General features: G+C 52.8%; 1 protein-coding gene across 2 annotated transcripts in view; it reads left to right on the top strand.

The window, feature by feature from the left end:
- LOC120223261 (splicing factor SWAP) overlaps positions 1 to 17847 on the top strand; it is a 69200-nt gene that overhangs the window by 50962 nt on the left and 391 nt on the right. For both annotated transcript variants that reach the window (XM_039221278.1, XM_039221279.1), the window contains 4 exons: positions 1563 to 1828; positions 9930 to 10055; positions 16784 to 16948; positions 17711 to 17783. In XM_039221278.1, the coding sequence (XP_039077209.1) occupies positions 1563 to 1828; positions 9930 to 10055; positions 16784 to 16948; positions 17711 to 17783 (630 nt within the window). The remainder of the gene's footprint in view (positions 1 to 1562; positions 1829 to 9929; positions 10056 to 16783; positions 16949 to 17710; positions 17784 to 17847) is intronic.

Raw genomic sequence — 17847 nt, 5'->3', positions numbered from 1 at the left:
AGGGGCGGCCGCACAGTGACACCGACCCCCCCCGCATCGCCTGCTCAGACCTCTTCCCCGTCTGCCGGCCGAACCCGCAAGGCGCGCGGTCATAAATCCAAGGGATCTCCGTGCGTCTCGAGGTGCGCTGTGTTTCGTGGCCGTAGGTGAGGCCCATTTAGACGGGGTTGGAGTGACCTTTGTCGGGGACCAGGGGCGGGCAGCCCCCGGGCGCCGGGACAGGCAGTGAGAGAGAAGGTTTCGGGGGTTCCAGTTTTGATGGGCATTTTTTTGGTAAACTATATCTTTGTTTTACAATATAACGTGGACAAACTAATGTCAGTGGAAGTGGCTTTACTCTGGTTTTTAACGGCCGAGCACCGCTTCACCCCGCTGCGCCACGTGGAACCCGCCGTTAGAGGGCTGTGACACGGGCCTCGGCCTGCGTCTTGCACGCTGGGGCGGGTGCTCTCTAGAAGGGATTTCTAGAGACGGGGTCGCCCTGGAGAGGCTCATGGCCGAAGGGTCACCGCCTCCGGGGCTGTGTGCCGGTGACCCCGGCAGTGGGCGTTCTCTCTGCGCCGGGCCCCCTCAGGTGAGGGCGTTGATGGTGGACAACAGTCTGTCGAGTGCAGCTCTGTGCCGAGTGAGCACGTGTGCAGCCTGGCTTGTGCCCTGAGCCGTCTGGCCACGGATCACGGTGAGCTGTTTTCCCCCAGGGTTGCCGAGCTGGGACTGGGCTGCAGCACCACACGTGTGCAAGGTCCCCAGGACCGTGACTTCACTTAGGTGTGCTGCAGAATCATGACCATAGTAGGTGTAATTAATATCCATCAACTTACAGATGCAGGAAGGAAAGAAGGAAGGGTTTTTTCTTTTGACAGAATTCTTTAAATCAAAGAGGAACGTCTTTTCATTCAGGTCTTCTTTAAAAATTATTTTCAGATTGGTGTAGAGATTCATGAAAATCTAATCACACTGGAGGAGTAAGAATCTCTCTGCAAAGTCACAATTATTTATGAAGGTGCCAGTGCGGCTCTTCTCTTAACTCAGTGTCCTTGGAGCCACGTTCCCGTCATCAGATCCAGCACCGCCAGCAGGGGTTGGTGAGCAACCGTCCTGGGAGACCATCGCTTATACTCCTGGCGTCTGCAGAGCCACCGTTTCCCTGGAGACACCAGGGAGATGTTTTAGAGCCATGAAAGGGGGCGTGGTCTTCTCTAGATGTTAGTACATTATTGGTGTCAATCGTGTGTGAAAAATTTCACCCCAAAGTTGAAACTTTACAAATGTGCACTTTAAAAATGTCCTGTTTTCCGGGGCGCCTGGGTGGCTCAGTCGGTTGAGCGTCCGACTTCGGTTCAGGTCATGATCTCACGGTTCGTGGGTTCGAGCCCCATGTCGGGCTCTGTGCTGACTGCCAGCTTGGAGCCTGGAGCCTGTTTCAGATTCTATGTCTCCCTGTCTCTCTGACCCTCCCCTGTTTATGCTGCCTCTCTCTCTCAGAAATAAATAAGATATTTATTTTAAAAAAAATGTCCTGTTTTCCTTCTTAACATCCAGATATTTTCTTGTGTTCCCAGGAAACCAGTTCCGTGCCCTGTCCTCTGCTGACTGGAGGCAGACCTCTGCCGAGCTCAGACGTCAAAGCCCCTGAAGGGTCCTCTAGCAGAAGCAGAGACCCAGCAAGAGAGGAAGAGAGAGAGAAGAAGAAGAAGAAGCACAAAAAGCGATCTCGGACAAGATCGCGCTCCCCCAAGCACCACTCGTCATCCAGATCCAGGCCCAGGTCCCGCTCAAAGGCCAAGCACTGTCTGCCCAGTGCCTACCGGACGGCACGGCGCTCCAGGTGGGTGGGCACTGCGCTCATGGCACGGCTCTGGCGTGGGTGCCGGGTCCTCCTCCAGAGCAGCAGGCCTGGCAGAGACGAGCGAGCACGAGGCTCGCGAGTGCTCACGTGTATATCGGCTTGCAAACCCAAATGAGATCTTTTCGAGATGTCTTTTGTTTAATCTCCAAAGCTCACCAACTACTGACAGTTTTTTAAAAAATAGGTTTATTTAAATGTTAACACATCTTTGAGGCAAGCCCAGCACATTTCCGTGTGTGAAAACTCACAGGGGTGGGGGTCGTTTGTTTGAATGAGTGGACTTTCCCAGGCTAATTCCTTTTGTGTGTGTAAATGTTGTAACGGAAGAGAGATTGACCACTGGGGTGTGTGCAGCCCCTCTGCGCAGCACCTGCACATGTGTGCAGGGAGGGGGACACGGGGGTGCCTGTCCGTGTGTCAGCAGCTTTGTGTCCAGACCTCCCACCAAGAGGCTCTGTTTAAGTGGAAACCACCTTCACACGGTGTCTCAGAGAGCAGATTATGATTTCAAGCCACAGTATAAACGTGACCCTTAATGAGTCACAGAATTTACTGTTTAGTAAAGCAGGGGGTTTTTTGTCTTGTTTTTTATTTGTTTTTTAAGGGGTTTACAGGAGGTTTGGAAAGCATGTCACGTTGCGATCTGATACTAAGTGTTGACTGGACCTGGCCTGCTGTCTCTGGCCTAACGCTTGGACTGGTGGGGTCTCGTCTATCTGCTGTAATTGATGCTGGATCTCCTTTCCCAGGGAGATGCCTGTACTTCTTTATGCTTAAAACGAAGTGTGCTCGTGCACATTTGCCTCCCGGAACATATCTTGGAAACAACATGCTTTTCCTGTTTTTACCCAGACCAGCCCTCCGAGGCTTGACAAGTATTTACACTAACTCATCAACAGTGAAGTTGGACTTGTCCACACAATAAATGATTTTTGATTCTTGGTGTCTGCAATTTTAATAGTGCTTTAGGAGTTCTATCATTACACACACACCCCACACAGACACTCATATTTATACGCATAGACACATGTGCCACACGCGCAGATGCAGACACCCACACACCTTGTCGTTTTCTGTAAAACGAACAACTTTGCTGACGTGGTTTCAATGTTGCGATGCCCCCAGGAACGTGTATGTATATATAAAAGCATTTTATTTTTTTAATGTTTATTATATTTGAGAGAGACAGCGTGAACAGAGGAGGGACAGAGAGAAAAAGAGGAAGACACAGAATCCGAAGCAGGCTCTGAGCTGTCAGCACAGAGCCCAACGCAGGGCTCAATCTCACGAACTGTGAGATCATGACCTGAGCTGAAGTCGGACGCTCAGCTGACTGAGCCACCCAGGCGCCCCTATAAAAGCATTTTAAAGTTTGGTTTTCGAGAGAGTTCTTTCTGACGAGCCCTCCAAACAGCTACGTCTGCCCTTGGCCACGGGGCTCTGATGCCAGAACGCAGTTCGCTCCTCATCCCTGGTCTGGAGGCTCTGAAGGCCTCTCTTGTCTTGTCTTTACTGTCAGAGATGAGTTCTGCTCTGGCATCTCGTGCTCAGCAAATACGGTAGGAGACGTGGCCCATACCCAGCTGGGAGAAGGGTGGCGTCCTGGCCCCAAACTGGAGTGTTTGTCTGACACTTGGAATTTTAAGATTCTAGGTTTTATGGGACACCTGGGTGGCTCATTCTTTTAGGCCTTCAGCTCCAGCTCAGGTCGTGATCTTGGTGTCCTGCGTCAGGCTCTGTGCTGACAGCTCAGAGCCTGGATCCTACCTCTAATTTTCTGTCTCCCTTGCTCTCTGCCCCTCCCCTGCTCGTGCTCTGTCTCAAAATAAACATTAAAAAAAAAAAAGAGGGGCACCTGGGTGGCCCAGTCGGTTGGGCAGCTAACTTCGGCTCAGGTCATGATCTCACGGTTCGTGGGTTTGAGTCCCGTGTCGGGCTCTGTGCTGACAGCTCAGAGCCTGGAGCCTGTTTCAGATTCTGTGTCTCCCTCTCTCTCTGACCCTCCCCTGCTCACGCTGTCTCTCTCTCTTTCAAAAATTTTTTAAAAAATTAAAAAATTTTTAATAAAAAAAAGATTCCAGATTTTATGTTCTTTTTGTCTCTAATAGAGTTAGTCACTTTATATGTTATTTTAATACGTTTTTAAGTAATCGTTTTAGAATAGATTTTAGATTTACGTATTTAATATACCAGTATATTTCATATATGTAAAATAATTATGTTACCAAAATCCTAATCCTTAGTGTGTAACCTTGAGTTACAAGAAAAAATTAAATAAATTACAAACTTTCTGCACATGAGTTAGTTCTCTGGTGTCAGACACCAGCTTCGCCCTAATTTGACCTATGGTTAAAACTAGACGTCACAGGGGCTGAGTTTTCTGTTACCCTCCAAGTGCTTCCATCTCAAAGACTGGGGTAGCATCTCCACAATACTATTATTTTACTTTTAATTTTTTAAATGTTTTTATTTCTGAGAGAGATAGAGGCAGCGTGAGCAGGGAAGGGTCAGAGAAGAGAGGGAGACACAGAATCTGAAGCAGCTCCAGGCTCCGAGCTGTCAGAGCCTGATACGGGGCTCAAACCCACAAACCGTGAGATCATGACCTGAGCCGAAGTCAGACACCCAACCGACTAAGCTACCCAGGTGCCCCTCCACGATACTTTTAGCTGATCGGAGTTATAGCAGCTAACTTTTAAGTTCACTAAAGCAGTCAGATCTTTGGTACTTGATGTTGCAGTTCACGTAGGATAGAGGCAGAGTGCAACTTCATTAGAAAACACTGAAAATAATACTATGAAATAAGCCCTTCAGAGTGTCTGGATTTCCATGATGTTTTGCCTTGAAAACTCCTATGTGACCAGGATGCTTTTTGAAGCCAGACCCCCTGAGCTCTGGGCCCAGGCCCGGAGGAGAGAGCAGCTGTCCCACAGCCCAGGGCCTATGCAGAGGGGCTGGCAGCTTGCCCGCCACCACGGGAGTCCTGCGTCTGCTTGGCCTGCGAGTAGTGAACCAACCGTGTCTGGGAGTCCCGCGTGTGCTGTCTGCAGCTCCCGACCCTGCTCAGTCCAGGCTCTGGCCGCGCTGAAACCACGGGGCCCGATACGCACGGTGTGGTTAGTAAATGAGTTGTTGACACGTGGAAAATAGTGACGTCGTCACCAAATATTGACATTGCTGATGAGACGGTTGTGATTTTTTTCTTTAACTGTCTGTCTTTTCAGACAGAATCACCCATCACAGACACAGTGTCTACACAGGACCTGCCAGGCTTGTTTCTTGATCCTGGCGCACAGCCGGAGTGGCTGTTTCATACGGACCGCTGCCTGCTGTGTGTCGCAGCGGGACACTGCGAGTGGAACACGTTTTCTCTCACGCGTTACGTGACCAAAGTGCTGTGTAAGAGGTAGAAAGTCAGGTTACAGCGCCCTTTTCCATCAGAAGCGATCTGCGTGTTAATGCAGGGAACGCTTGCGTGGCTGGAGTCCAAGAACACAGTCTGGCCGAGGTGTAGGCGACTCTGGTTCTCTAGAAGTGACTCAGTCATAGAAAATCTTTAGTTTCGAAAACCAGTATGTTGTTTCTCAGAAGGCACAGTCGTTACAACAACACGGTGTTTAGTGTTTTAAATCAACATTGATTAGGGGCGCCTGGGGGCTCAGTCGGTTGAGCATCCGACATCGGCTCAGGTCATGATCTCACGGTTTGTGAGTTCAAGCCCCGCGTCGGGCTCTGTGTTGACAGCTCAGAGCCCAGAGCTGCTTCAGATTCTGTTTCCCCCTCGCTCTCTGCCCCTCCTCGGCTCGTGCTCTCTCAAAAATAAATTTTTAAAAAATGCTAAGTCATCATTTAGTAAAATATAAGACTTTTTTTCTGTTTTTTATTTTTATACCACCCTAGGTTCTCTGTCTTACGTGGAATGAAGACTCATGTGCTTTATTTACTGCCTAAAAATAAGATTGGCTTTAATGATTTAGGTATTTTATTGGTAATTTTTTTATTGTTTCTTTGTTTTGTTTTTTGATTAATTAACTTATTTTTTAATTTATATCCAAGTTAGTATATGGTGCAACAATGATTTCAGGAGTAGACTCCTCAGTGCCCCTCACCCATTTAGCCCACCCCCCAGCAATCCCGTTTTTGTTCTCTATATTTATTTAAGAGTCTTTTATGTTTTGTTTCCCTCCCTGTTTTTAGATTGTTTTTGCTTGTCTTCCCTTGTGTTCATCTGTTTTATTTCTTAAATTCCAGCTATGAGTCAAGTCATATGATAAGTCTTTTTCTAACTTTGCTTACCATAATGCACTCTGGTTCTATCCACGTAGTTGCAAATGACAAGATTTCATTCTTTTTCATTGCCAAGTAATATGCCAGTGTGTGTGTGTGTGTGTGTGTGTGTGTGTGTGTGTGTGTGTGTGTACACCATACCTTCTTTATCCATTCATCTGTCAGTGGACATTTAGGCTCTTTCCATAATTTGGCTATTGTCAATAGTGCTGCTGTGAACATTGGGGTGCGTGTGCCTCTTCGAAACAGCACACTGTATCCCTTGGATAAACACCTAGTAGTGCAGTTGCTGAGTCGTAGGGTAGTTCTATTTTTAATTTTCTGAGGAACCTCCGCACTGTTTTCCAGAGGGGCTGCCCCAGTGTGCATTCCCACCCGCAGCGCGGGAGGGCTTCTCTTTGCATCCTTGCCAACATGTTATGTTTTTGTGTTGTTGATTTTAGCCACTCTGACAGGTGTGAGGTGGTATCTCATCGAAGTTTTGATTTGTATTTCCCTGATAATGAGTGATGTTGAACATTTTTTCATGTGTCTCTTGGCCGTCTGGATTTCTTTGGAAAAGTGTTCATATCTTCTGCCCATTTCTTTACTGAATTATTTGTTTCTTGGGTGTTGAGTTTGATAAATTCTTTATAGATTTTAGATACTAACCCTTCATCTGATATGTCACTTGCAAATATCTTCTCCCATTCTGTCAGTTATCTTTTAGTTTTGCTGATTGTTTCCTTCGCTCTGCAGACTGTTTATTTTGATGAGGTCCCAGTAGTTCATTTTTGCTTTGGTTTCCCTCGCCTCCAGAAGTGTCTTGGGTAAGAAGTTGCTGCGGCCGAGGTCAAAGAGGTTTTTGCCTGCTTTCTCCTTGAGGATTTTGATGGCTTCCTGTCTTACATTTAGGTCTTTCATTCATTTTGAATTTATTTTTGTGTCTGGTGTCAGAAAGTGGTCCGGGTTCATTCTTCTGCACATAGCTGTCCAGTTTTCCCAGCACCGTTTGCTGAAGAGACTGTCTTTTTTCCACTGGGTATTCTTTCCTGCTGTGTCAAAGATTAGTTGGCCATACATTTGTGGGTCCGTTTCTGGGTTCTCTATTCTGTCCATTGATCTGAGTGTTTTTGTGCCAGCACCATACTGTCCTGATGATTACAGCTTTGTAATATAGCTTGAAGTCCGGGATTGTGATGCCTCCAGCCTTGGTTTTCTTTTTCAGGATCGCTTGGCTATTCAGGGTCTCTTCTGGTTCCATGAAAATTTTAGGGTTGTTTGTTCTAGCTCTGTGAAAATGCGGGCGTTATTTTGATGAGGACTGCAAGTATTTGTAAACTATAATCTTGTAAGACTGAAGCTTGAAATCAAAGTCATCTTTTTTTAATGACTCCGACTTCAAGGAAGACTTGCAGTTTATTTACTTTTTTTATAGTTTTTTAATGTTTTTATTTATTTTTGAGAGCAAGAGAGAGCGAGCGAGCAGGAGAGGGTCAGAGAGAGAGGGAGACACAGAATCTGAAACAGGCTCCAGGCTCTGAGCTGTCAGCACAGAGCCCCACATGGGGCTCGAACCCATGAACCGTGAGATCATGACCTGAGCTGAAGCTGGGCACCTAACCGACTGAGCCACGCAGGCGCCCCAAAATCATCTTTAAAAGATGTGATAAGATCGCCTCTGGTGTTTCTTTTTGATGAGTCGGTCTATACCCACCATCTGCATGGGGTTCAGGGGGAGATCTGTGCCTTGCCATTTCAAGGTATTATGTGCCGGTTCCACACAGCCGCTTGCTGCCTCAGGGCTTCTGCTTGGGGAGGAGCTGGGGAAGAAACAGACTTTTTCTAAGTCCTGTTTAACATTGAAAACCGACTGTAGCCGGCCAAGTTGGGGCCCAACTTGTAGTTTCGTACTCTCTTCCCCATGGTAATGAGTTTCACGTCCTGCTCCCACGTAAGATTCCCGGGGCTGACGCTGAGCATGCCAGTGCAGCCAGCCACTCTCCTTCCTCCTTCCGGGGCACACACCCTGGCCCTGGACGCACCCCGGGAGCTGGCCAGGACCTTCGTGGCTCGGGCCACTTGGTGCAGGCCCGGGGGGCGGCGCGGGCTGCCACAGGTACGAAGCTGTTCACTGGCGGTCCACCGTTCAGGGAGCAAGGTTTGTTCTGCCTTTATTTGTAGGCCGGCCCTTGCGATGGATTGTTCCAGGCGCGGCGTCCCAGCCGCCTCACACAGGGCAGCAGCACGCGTGTGGTAGCAGCATGGGCCGCCTGCCTGACAGAGCGAAAGCATCAGCGCTTCTTTAATTAAACACTCAGCGTTGCTGTCGGAGCCGACGGCCCCAGTGCTGGATGAGCCCCTTCCCAGCCAACCTCGGGGCTGCCGGTGACAGCCCCTGGTAGCGGTGGTCTCGTGGGCAGCGCTGGGGCAGCGCTCCAGGCTTCACCCCTCGTTCTGAAGGCGAACCGTGTGGCTCCGTGTCGCAGGCCCCCAGGCTCACAGACGGCGAGCCCGGACCCCAGGTGGACCCCACGAGCAGAGTGGACTCTTAGGGAACACCTGGCAAAATGTCGGGGTGTCTGGCTGACGTCCCCGTTGTAATGTGTCATGTGTGAATCTCAGGACGGGTGTGGAAAAGAACCAGCACCCCCTGGTGAGCTGGAGGAGACCAGAGCCCGAGCACTTCTGGGCTTGTTCCCTGGTGGGCGGTGCTTAGGGATGACTCAGGGTTTTCTCTGTGACACGGGAGGGTGGAATGTGACGATAAACCGATCTTTGGAACAACAGTGTTATTTGGGAGGTTTTAGTGTAATTAAAATGATTCAGTGTAGAATCTTTTATGGCAGAATCAAACTACTCTTTATATTATTTTTGAATGGGTTGTCATAGAAACAGAACGAAAAGAAATTGGTTTTTTTTGTCCAGGTTTCTGCTTACCGTGTGTCTTCCTGAAACAGTAATTTCATTGAATGAACAAAAAGTAAAATAAGAGTCTGAAACCCATCATCACAGTACCCCCCTCCGAGGGCCTTGGGCCCCAGCAGGCCAGGGTCTTGAGTTGAGCGGTGAGCCCTTGCTGCCTGCAGGCCTGGCTGCCGTGTGCAGCCCGCGTTGCTGCACAGATAGAGCGAGTGTACTTCCAGGCACACGAGGAGGAAGAAAAACATTTTAATGGATGGTTTTGCATCCAGAGAATCTCATGAACTTAAACTGTGCCACCTGAATTACCACAAGAGGCGGCAGGTTCTAGATTGAGCCACCTTGGTCTATTTGTTGCTCATGCCAAGGGGCCAGGCAGCCACTGTGAATGAGAGAGGCTTCACACCAAGGGGCTGAGTGGCCCATGTGAACAAGAGGCTTCGAGTCTCTGGCTTCATGCCGCGCTGGCTTCTCCGCACTGCCAGCACTCAGGACACATAGAAACAGCGTGCTTGGATTCCACGCCTTTTCCTTACGTGAGGCTGATAGAGATGTCGGCTGAAAATTGTTGAGGGGGGTAAGATGCGCAGAGGCCAGAGGGAGGACAAGAAGCCGCAGGCCTGAGTCAGCCCTAAGTCACCTGGGCAGACCTCGAGTCGGGGAGGAGTGGTGCTGCTGACCCTGGGCCCGCGGCACCTGCCCCAGCCGCACGCGTGTCATGCACATCGCTGTGGCGGGTGTCCTGGACGGGAGAGCAGAGTCTGGCTCCACCCCCGAGTCTGGATTCGGTTCTGTGTCAGGAAAGTAGTAAGGCCAGGGGGCGGGGGCCCCAGAAAGACAGATGGGGTGCCAGCCAGCCAGCAGAGTAAAACGCCTCGTCTGCTCTGCCCAGGTCACGGTCACGGTCCCCTCGGAGGAGAGCGCACTCTCCCGAGAGACGGAGAGAAGAGAGGAGCGTCCCCACTGCCTACCGGATGAGCAACAGCCCAGGCGTCAGCCGGAAGCGGACCCGGTCCAGGTAGGGGTGTGTGAGCTCGTAGAGCGTGTGCCTCGTGCTGTCGGGAGCACCGCAGCAGCGTGGTGGGGGTGGGAGAGCGCTTCAGCCTGCGTCCCTAGAGCAAGTGCTCCCTGAACACGCGGAATCCATCATCACCTTTGGTAGCTGTGAACGGCACAGTCTCAGATAAATTCATCGTAACAAAAGATCTCTCCTCATAGGTGCATTCTTGCTTTGCCCTCAAATTAACCTTTGCGTTAAAGGAGCGATCTCGGGAGAAGAGGTTGGTCTTATCCGGAATCCTGAGAACTCGTGTGCTCACCGCAGCTTTAATGAGTCGTACAGACCAAGCGAGGCTCAGCACCTGGGCCTGACTCCGGGGGGCCCCTTAGAGGGCGCATGTGCCTGTGTGCCCCGAACGTGTCGACCCGTAGCCCAAGCGCGTCCCCTCCAGCCTGTGCTCAGAGCAGCTGTGGGCCGCTGCCATACGTGGTGGCAGGTGGCTAATTCCACTGGGCCGGGGCGCCATAATCCTGTGTGGTCCACCGGGTCCAGGGGACAGTGCGTCCCCACAGCTGAAGGATCATGTCTACAAGCTGATCACTGAGTGCCCCTTTCACTGACTTCTGGCTTTGAAATTGTTTTAATTTTAAACTCAGGAGTTTGAGCCCCATGTCGGGCTCTGTGCTGACAGAGGGAGGTGCCTGCTTGGGATTCTCTCTCTTCTCCCTTTCCTTCTCCCTCCATCTCAAAATAAAAAGCTTTCTTTTAAAAAACAAAACATACGGTGAATATCCATATGCGTGTACCTGCCAGCTCAGTGCAGCAGGACCCACATTTTTCCACGTGGCTGCCCCCCTTGTGTGTGTGTTCTGTGGCTGTGGCAAGTCCAGGGCCGCCGCGCTGCAGGGGCTTGGACTGGTCTTACTGTGTCCTCACGGCTGGGTCCCGTTGGATGTTTTGGCAAGCAGGTGATGTATAACCCCCTTTGCATCACACCAGGTGTCTGTCACCAAAAAATGTCTGTTGTCCTATTGTCAGTGATGGCTACATCTGATGGCTCTGCTGAGGCGGGGCGCCCCACGCAGGGCGTCATGGGCGGGTGAGGCGGGGTGCCCCACGCAGGGCGTCATGGGCGGGGGGGGCGCCCCAGGCAGGGAATCTGGTGGTAGCGATATGACACACGTCCCATGGATAGCCACACTCCTCTCATCGGCCGTGGCATCCACTGGTGCTGAATTGGTTCTGACGGTGACAGCAAAACGCTGGCTGTTGAATTCTGTCTTTCCTTCTCTAAAGAAGGCACGCCCCCCCCCCTTTGTTTGGTGTCACTGTGGTCTTTGGGGTTTGGGGTTTCCTTTTCCATCCGTCGTGCCTACTCCGTTGCCAGGACTAACCTGACAGGGACCCTGTCTCACATCAGGCCCTGCTGTTCGCCAAGCACTTTGCTGCTTTTTGGCACGAGGCACACGGGCTTCACCGGACCGGGGCTTCGTCACGCCGGCCGTGCACAGGTCAGCCGTTCATCCCAGGAGATTTGGTTCCTTTCGCCGAGTTTTGGAGATCAAGATACGCTTGGACTGAATGTTTTAAGAGTCCAAATCATGGGACTCTTTGGCCATATGGGATCACAGCACCCCTTTTACCAGGTCGCCCCGTGGTCTGTTTACAGCGAATAGCCCATGATCAGTCAGCAGTGGTTTGCCATTGAACCCCCGTGCTTGGCACTGCGCCAGGCGCACCCTGGATGCCAGTGGGGGTGGGAGTGTTCTGCTACAGGCTCTAATGCACGGGTGTCAGCAGCCCACCGCACACTCTGGCACTGGAGGGTGCGTGTCTTCGTTCCCTGAAGCAGCCACCGAAAAGAAAAAGGAGAGGAAACCCAATGGAGGATGGAAAACAGAACCTTAAATACGGCTTGTGAACTGAAAAAGCAGAGAAGTGGGTAAGGGCAGGGACAATGCAGATGGACAACAGGAACCGAGGGTCGTCGAGTCAGCAGCACCCGCGCAGACGCAGGGCGGCCGGGCACCAGTTACAAGCAGGGGCCTTAGCCTCCGCCCGAGACAGGCCCCTGCTCAGCCGCTCGCAGAGACGCCTCCAGCGCACAAGTCTGGTGAACAGCGAGGTGAGAGGCACCCGGCTGGCGGAGCGCATGAGCCTCGCTCTCGGGATCGCAAGCCCCTTGTTGGGTAGGAGGAGCACCAGCTCACGGACGTGCCTTCCGGTGTGGGCTCCAGGTGCAAGCAGAAGCTGAGACACCTGGGGGCCAAGTAGACAAGAGCGTGGATCCGGAAAGTATGTGGTCACAGAGCTGGCTCGCCTGCGTGTGCTGTGATTCCTGAGGACCCCGCCGGCGGAGTGGGTACGGTGTTCCCTCAGCACGGGGCAGCAAGTGCAAATTCTTCACAGACATACATGGAGGGTGCCTGGGGGGCTCCGTCGGTTTAGCGTCTGACGTCCGCTCAGGTCATGATCTGATCGCTTGCAAGTTTAAGCCCCACGTCGGGCTGTCTCCTGTCAGCCTGGAGCTGCTTCAGTTCCTGTCTCCCTGTCTCTGCCCCTCCCCAACTCGTGCTTTCTCTCTGTCTCAAAAATAAATAACACATTAAAAAAAGAAGAAGAAGAAGAAGAAGAACAGAAAACCTAGAAATGGATCCACAATTATATGGTCATCTCATCTTCAGCAAAGCAGGAGAGAATATCCGATGGACTAAAGACAGTCTCTGTAGCAGATGGCCCTGGGAGAAGTGGGACAGTGACCGACAGAATGAACCTGGGCCACTTGCTTACGCCAGACACAAAAGTAGACTCCAAATGGATGAAAGGGGCACCTGGGGGCTCAATTAAGCATCTGACTCTTGATTTTGCCTCAGTTCATGATCTCACGATTGAGCCCCACATTGGGCTCTGTGCTGACAGTGGAGCCTGCTTGGAATTCTCTGTCTCCCTCTAACTCTGCCCCCCCCCCCCATTTTTTAAAATGGATGAAAGACCTAAATGTGAGACTGGAAACTATAAAATCCTAGAGGAGAAAACAGATAGGAAACCTCTTTGACACCAGACACAGCTGTTTCGTTCTACACGTGTCTCCGGAGGCAAGGGAAACAAAAGCAAAACGAACTGTTGGGACGTCATCAAGACAAAAGGCTTCTGCACAGCAAAGGAAACAGTCCCCAAAACTAAAAGGCAGCCTGTGGAATGGGAGAAGATATTTGCAAATGACATATCAGATAAAGGACTAGTATCCAAAATGTATAAAAAACTTATCAAACTCAACACCCCCCCCCCAAAAAAAATGAATAATCCAATTTAAAAATGGGCAGAAGACATGGACAAACACTTCTGCAGAGACGACACGTGGATGGCCAGCGGACACAGGACAGACGCTGGGGTGCCCGGGGAGCTCAGGCAGAGCACACGCACCCCTGTTTACAGCAGCGTTACCAACAGCAGCCCCGCTGTGGCAAGGGCCCAGGTGTCCACGGAGGTGAGCGGGTGAAGACGTGCTGTGTACACACAGTGGAGTCTTTCTCTTCTGTAAGAAGAGTAAAATCTTCCCGTTTGTTCGGATGTCCCTCGTGTGGGATGCACAAAACACAACAAATGGGCAAAGAGACCCGTGAATACAGAGAACAGACCGGTGGTGGCCGGCCAGGCAGGAGGGCGACAGGCTCCTGGTCATGGGATGAAAGGCACAGCGTAGGGGATACAGCCCGTGGTGGCTCTGTTGGTGACCGATGGTGGCTGCACTCGTGAGCGCAGCGTCACACGTGGCCCATCACTGTGGCCTGGAGCCGGTGTAACTGTCAGCTGTACTTCAGTTTCGTTAAGAAAAAGGGGGAAGAAAAAAAAGAAAAAAGAAAAAGGGGAAAGAAAAGGGGAAACAGACTAATGGTAAGACTAAAAAGATGGTTCTTTGAAAATGATAAAAAAATTGATAAATCTTTAGATCAAGAGTGAAAGCCTACAGACAATAAAAAGAATAAGGAAATACATCCTTTTCTAGTTAACCTGATGATGTAGATGAAATGGACAAATTCCTTGAAAGATACAAGTGGCCACTGTGACACAAAAGAAATAGAAAATGTAAATAATTCTCCCAAATAATTTATTTGTAATTTAAAACCACAAAACTCCAGGCCCAGATGGCATTCATCATTAAATTCTAACAAATGTTTAGGGCGCCTGGGGGGCTCAGTCGGTTAAGCATCCGACTTTGGCTCAGGTCATGATCTCACAGTTCATGGGTTCGAGCCCCGCGTCAGCTTCTCTGCTGACAGCTCAGAGCCGAGAAGCTGCTTCAGATTCTGTCTCCGTCTCTCTCTGCCCCTCCCCCGCTCATGCTCTCTTTTTCTCTCAAAAATAAATATTAAGGAAAAATTCAACAAACATTCAAGGAAGAAGAGATACCCGTTTACAGACAGTCTTGACAGAACATAGAGAACATTTTGCTCACCTCGTGTGGCACCGTGGCTGTGGCTCCTGAAGAGGTGTGCGTGTGGTGTGTGCGCGTGTGGTTTGTGCGTGTGTGGACAGGGATGAGTGTGGACAGGGCAAGGGGGGTTGTGCGTGTGGGCAGGGGCGTGTATGGACGGGGCAAGTGTAGGGGGGCGTGTATGTGTGGGCAGGAGCACCTGTGAACGCGGCAAGTGTGCACAAGGACAGGGACATGTGTGGCAAGGGTGTGCGTGGGTGGTGGCGCATGTGGCCGGCAGCATCAGTCGTTCTCTTCTCCCACTGATGGACCCGGCGCGGCCCCGTCAGGCCTCCACGGGCCTCCCGTAGGGACTGGCGAGCAACCAGATCCGTGGTCCACGTGCAAACACAGAGGCCCCGGAGCAGCCGCTAGAGTCTCGCCAAAGGACGGGGTTGGAGGGCGCCGGCTGCCCGTTGCAGACTCGCCGGGAGGCCTCCAAGGAACACCGCCAACCGCAGCCTCGTGACGACACAGACGCCGAAGCAGCCCCGGGAGGTGGGAGGCAGTGAATGCGACCTCGCTGGGATTAAAAACCGCGCTCACAAGTCACAGGGTTGAGAGCATGAAGAGGCGCCCACAGGCCGGGAGACACTCACGAGGCGCCCCGCCTACCAAGGGGACAGGTGACGTGAAGGACGTTTCATAAACGGGAAGAATGAGGTCTCCCACGAACATGGCCTCCGTCAGACCAAACGCAGGCTGGAGCCGCTGCCCCTGGCGTGGGCGCTCGCCATAAGCCCCTGCGCACGAGAGCAGGGAGGCCTGTCCACAGGAGAGAGCGGCAGTGTGGCGGTGGGCCCGACGCGGTGCTGCGTCAGCAGCGGAAACTCCAGCCACCTGGCGGGGGAGGGGCAGAGGCCACCGGACCCGGGAGAGCAAGGCGGTGATTCCACTTCTGTGTATTTTGTCGAGGGCACAGATCAGAGCAGGGGTCCCTGTGAGGGTAAGGAAGTGGGTCCGGGTAACTGGAGGCAGTGGGGAGCGAACTTTCTAGAATGGTGCCTCCTGATGCTGAGAGGAGTCTGTCCGTCATGTCTGTACCTGCCGGCACCGCAGGAGCTCCTGAGACCGTCGTGTGTCTGGATGAGAAGTGCCCCTCACGTGTTCTAAACAGAAGGGATTCTGTCATTACTGAGGCAGGTGTTCCAGAAATTTTGTCGACGACCCCAAGCTGTTGTCAGACTGAGTCTGCTCAGGACTGGGCAAGGATCGCCAACCACAGAGGCTGAGCCGGCCTGGGGACTTGGACCGTTGTGAGCGATTGTCATGTGCTCACAGATGGTGCGTTCTCTCTGCTGCTTCCTGGGGTCCGAGCACACGCTTGCAGACGTAAACACCGCACAGAACTTCTGCAAGTTGAGAAAATAGAAGTGCTGGGTGGTTTCCACGTGTGTGTGTCCAGTGTGGACACCGTCATCCTTGCTGGCACCCGGCTGCCCGCCCGAGGCCCTGGCTCACCAGGCCAAGTGTGTCACCGCGGAGGCCAGGCGGGCGGGCAGGTGGGCAGGTCGTGGGGCATCCCCGGGTGGGCACGGGCCTGGGACTCTACGCAGTGACAACACACAGGTTCCCACCTTCCTGAGATCCCATCATCCGTGGGACCCGGAGGGGCACCTGTGACCGTTTTGTGACCATACTTCCCACACACAGACTCTCAAGCACATTCTCCACCCGCCGGCCACCTGTCAGTCACATGTGACGGGGCGGAATTTCTAAACAGCAGCGACCCCTTCCTTCCTGAAGGAACTAAGGGGCAGAGAGCAAGGGCCCTTGGTGCCAGTCTGGGCCACACGCTGCTCTCACCTCCCACACGTGCTTTTCTTCCGTGTGTTTCAGGGAGAGGGCAGGAGGGTCACAGGGCGGACGGCGCTGAGGGGGGCTCTGTGGTCACAGGAAATGCAGGGCAGGGAGAGCTTTTGTGCAGGCAGTACCCGATTTAGAGAGCTCTCCATTTCTTGCTAGAACTTCTCAAGTCTGCGGGACTGGACCGTCCACATGAGCGACGCCTGCTCCTCTCCTCAGGCGTTCTAAGTGTGCACGGAGTGCCGGCCTCTGGAGATGGGTGGGGACAGACCTCCTTCTCGGAGGGGGCGGCCGGCATTCCCTTCTCGGTGACCTTGGCTGTATCTGTCTGTTGTGAGTCACACTGCTCAGCGCTTGTGAAAGGAGTCAGCACGTGTGGGCACGTGAACCCACTCGTCGTCCTGTGGAAAGCGCTGGAAACCCCTCCTGAGCCCTCTGTCTGTGTCTGAAGCTGCTTTCCTTGCAGAAGCCCCCACGAGAAGAAGAAGAAGAGGCGCTCACGGTCACGGACCGAGTCCAAGGCCGGCTCCCAGTCAGCGTCCCCGAGCAAGCAGTCCACACGCCGGCACGCGGCCCACTCGGCCAGCATCTCTCCCGTGGAGAGTCGGGGCTCCAGCCTGGAGCGCTCCAGGTAACCCCGCGGGCGCGGAGGTTGTCCGCGCTGGGGTCAGGCCTCCCACCCGTCCGGGCGTCTCCGAGTGGCCTGCTCCTCTGTGACTCTCCCCCACGTCGAGATGAGGGTGGGTGTGGGGTGGGCGGGCCACTGTCTGCTCTGCTGGGAAAGCACGTGTCCCCGTGAGGCAGCCATTCTGAAGCCGCCCGACGGTGCCCTTGTTCTCACGGGCTGTGAGCCCAGCGCGATGGTGGGGCAGGTGGGCACGGGCGTCCGCAGTGACCCGGCCCCAGAGCCCAGCTCTCGACGCACCACTCACTCCAAGCCACGGAAGTCAGGGGTGGAACCGTCTCACTGCCTGACAGAACAGGCCGGTGACCTCAGAGGCCATGGCTGATTGTCACGTGAGCGGCCACACAGGTGTGTGTGTCCCTGTGCCCGTCAGGGGGCGTCTGCAGATCCGCCAGCTGCCCGTGCACCCAGAACCGGGACAGGGGCTCAGGGGTCGTTCAGGAGGAGGGTCCCAGCCCCAGCACAGACCAGCCGGCTTTCCGGTGCTTCCGTCCAGCCCTCCCGTCTGCCGCGTGCGCCTCACGGCATGTGCGCGGGAAAGCGTTTCCTGAGGCAGCTTGCGCTGCGAACGGCATTCCAGATGTCCGTAACACGAGTCGTAGAAGCAAAGTGTGTATTTATGACGTTGACTTTCAAAGACCCTAGTGACAATACGGTAGGATGCTTAGGTAGCTTTGAGGCCCCTGACCTTCTCTGTGTCTACACTAGGGGCGTTTCTCAGGAAAAGGACGGCCAGATCTCCTCAGCCATTGTTTCCTCCGTGCAGAGCAAAATAACTCAGGTAAGGCGGCCGCGGGCTCCCTCCCTTCCCCCGGCCCAGAGGGGCTCCGTTTGCGCCCACCCCA

Source organism: Hyaena hyaena, unplaced genomic scaffold (assembly GCF_003009895.1).
Source record: "Hyaena hyaena isolate Hyena2069 unplaced genomic scaffold, ASM300989v1 scaffold_967, whole genome shotgun sequence".
NCBI classification, from domain to species: Eukaryota; Metazoa; Chordata; class Mammalia; order Carnivora; family Hyaenidae; genus Hyaena; species Hyaena hyaena.
Note: the sequence above shows the minus strand (reverse complement) of the source record. Positions and strands in the feature narration are given on the sequence as shown.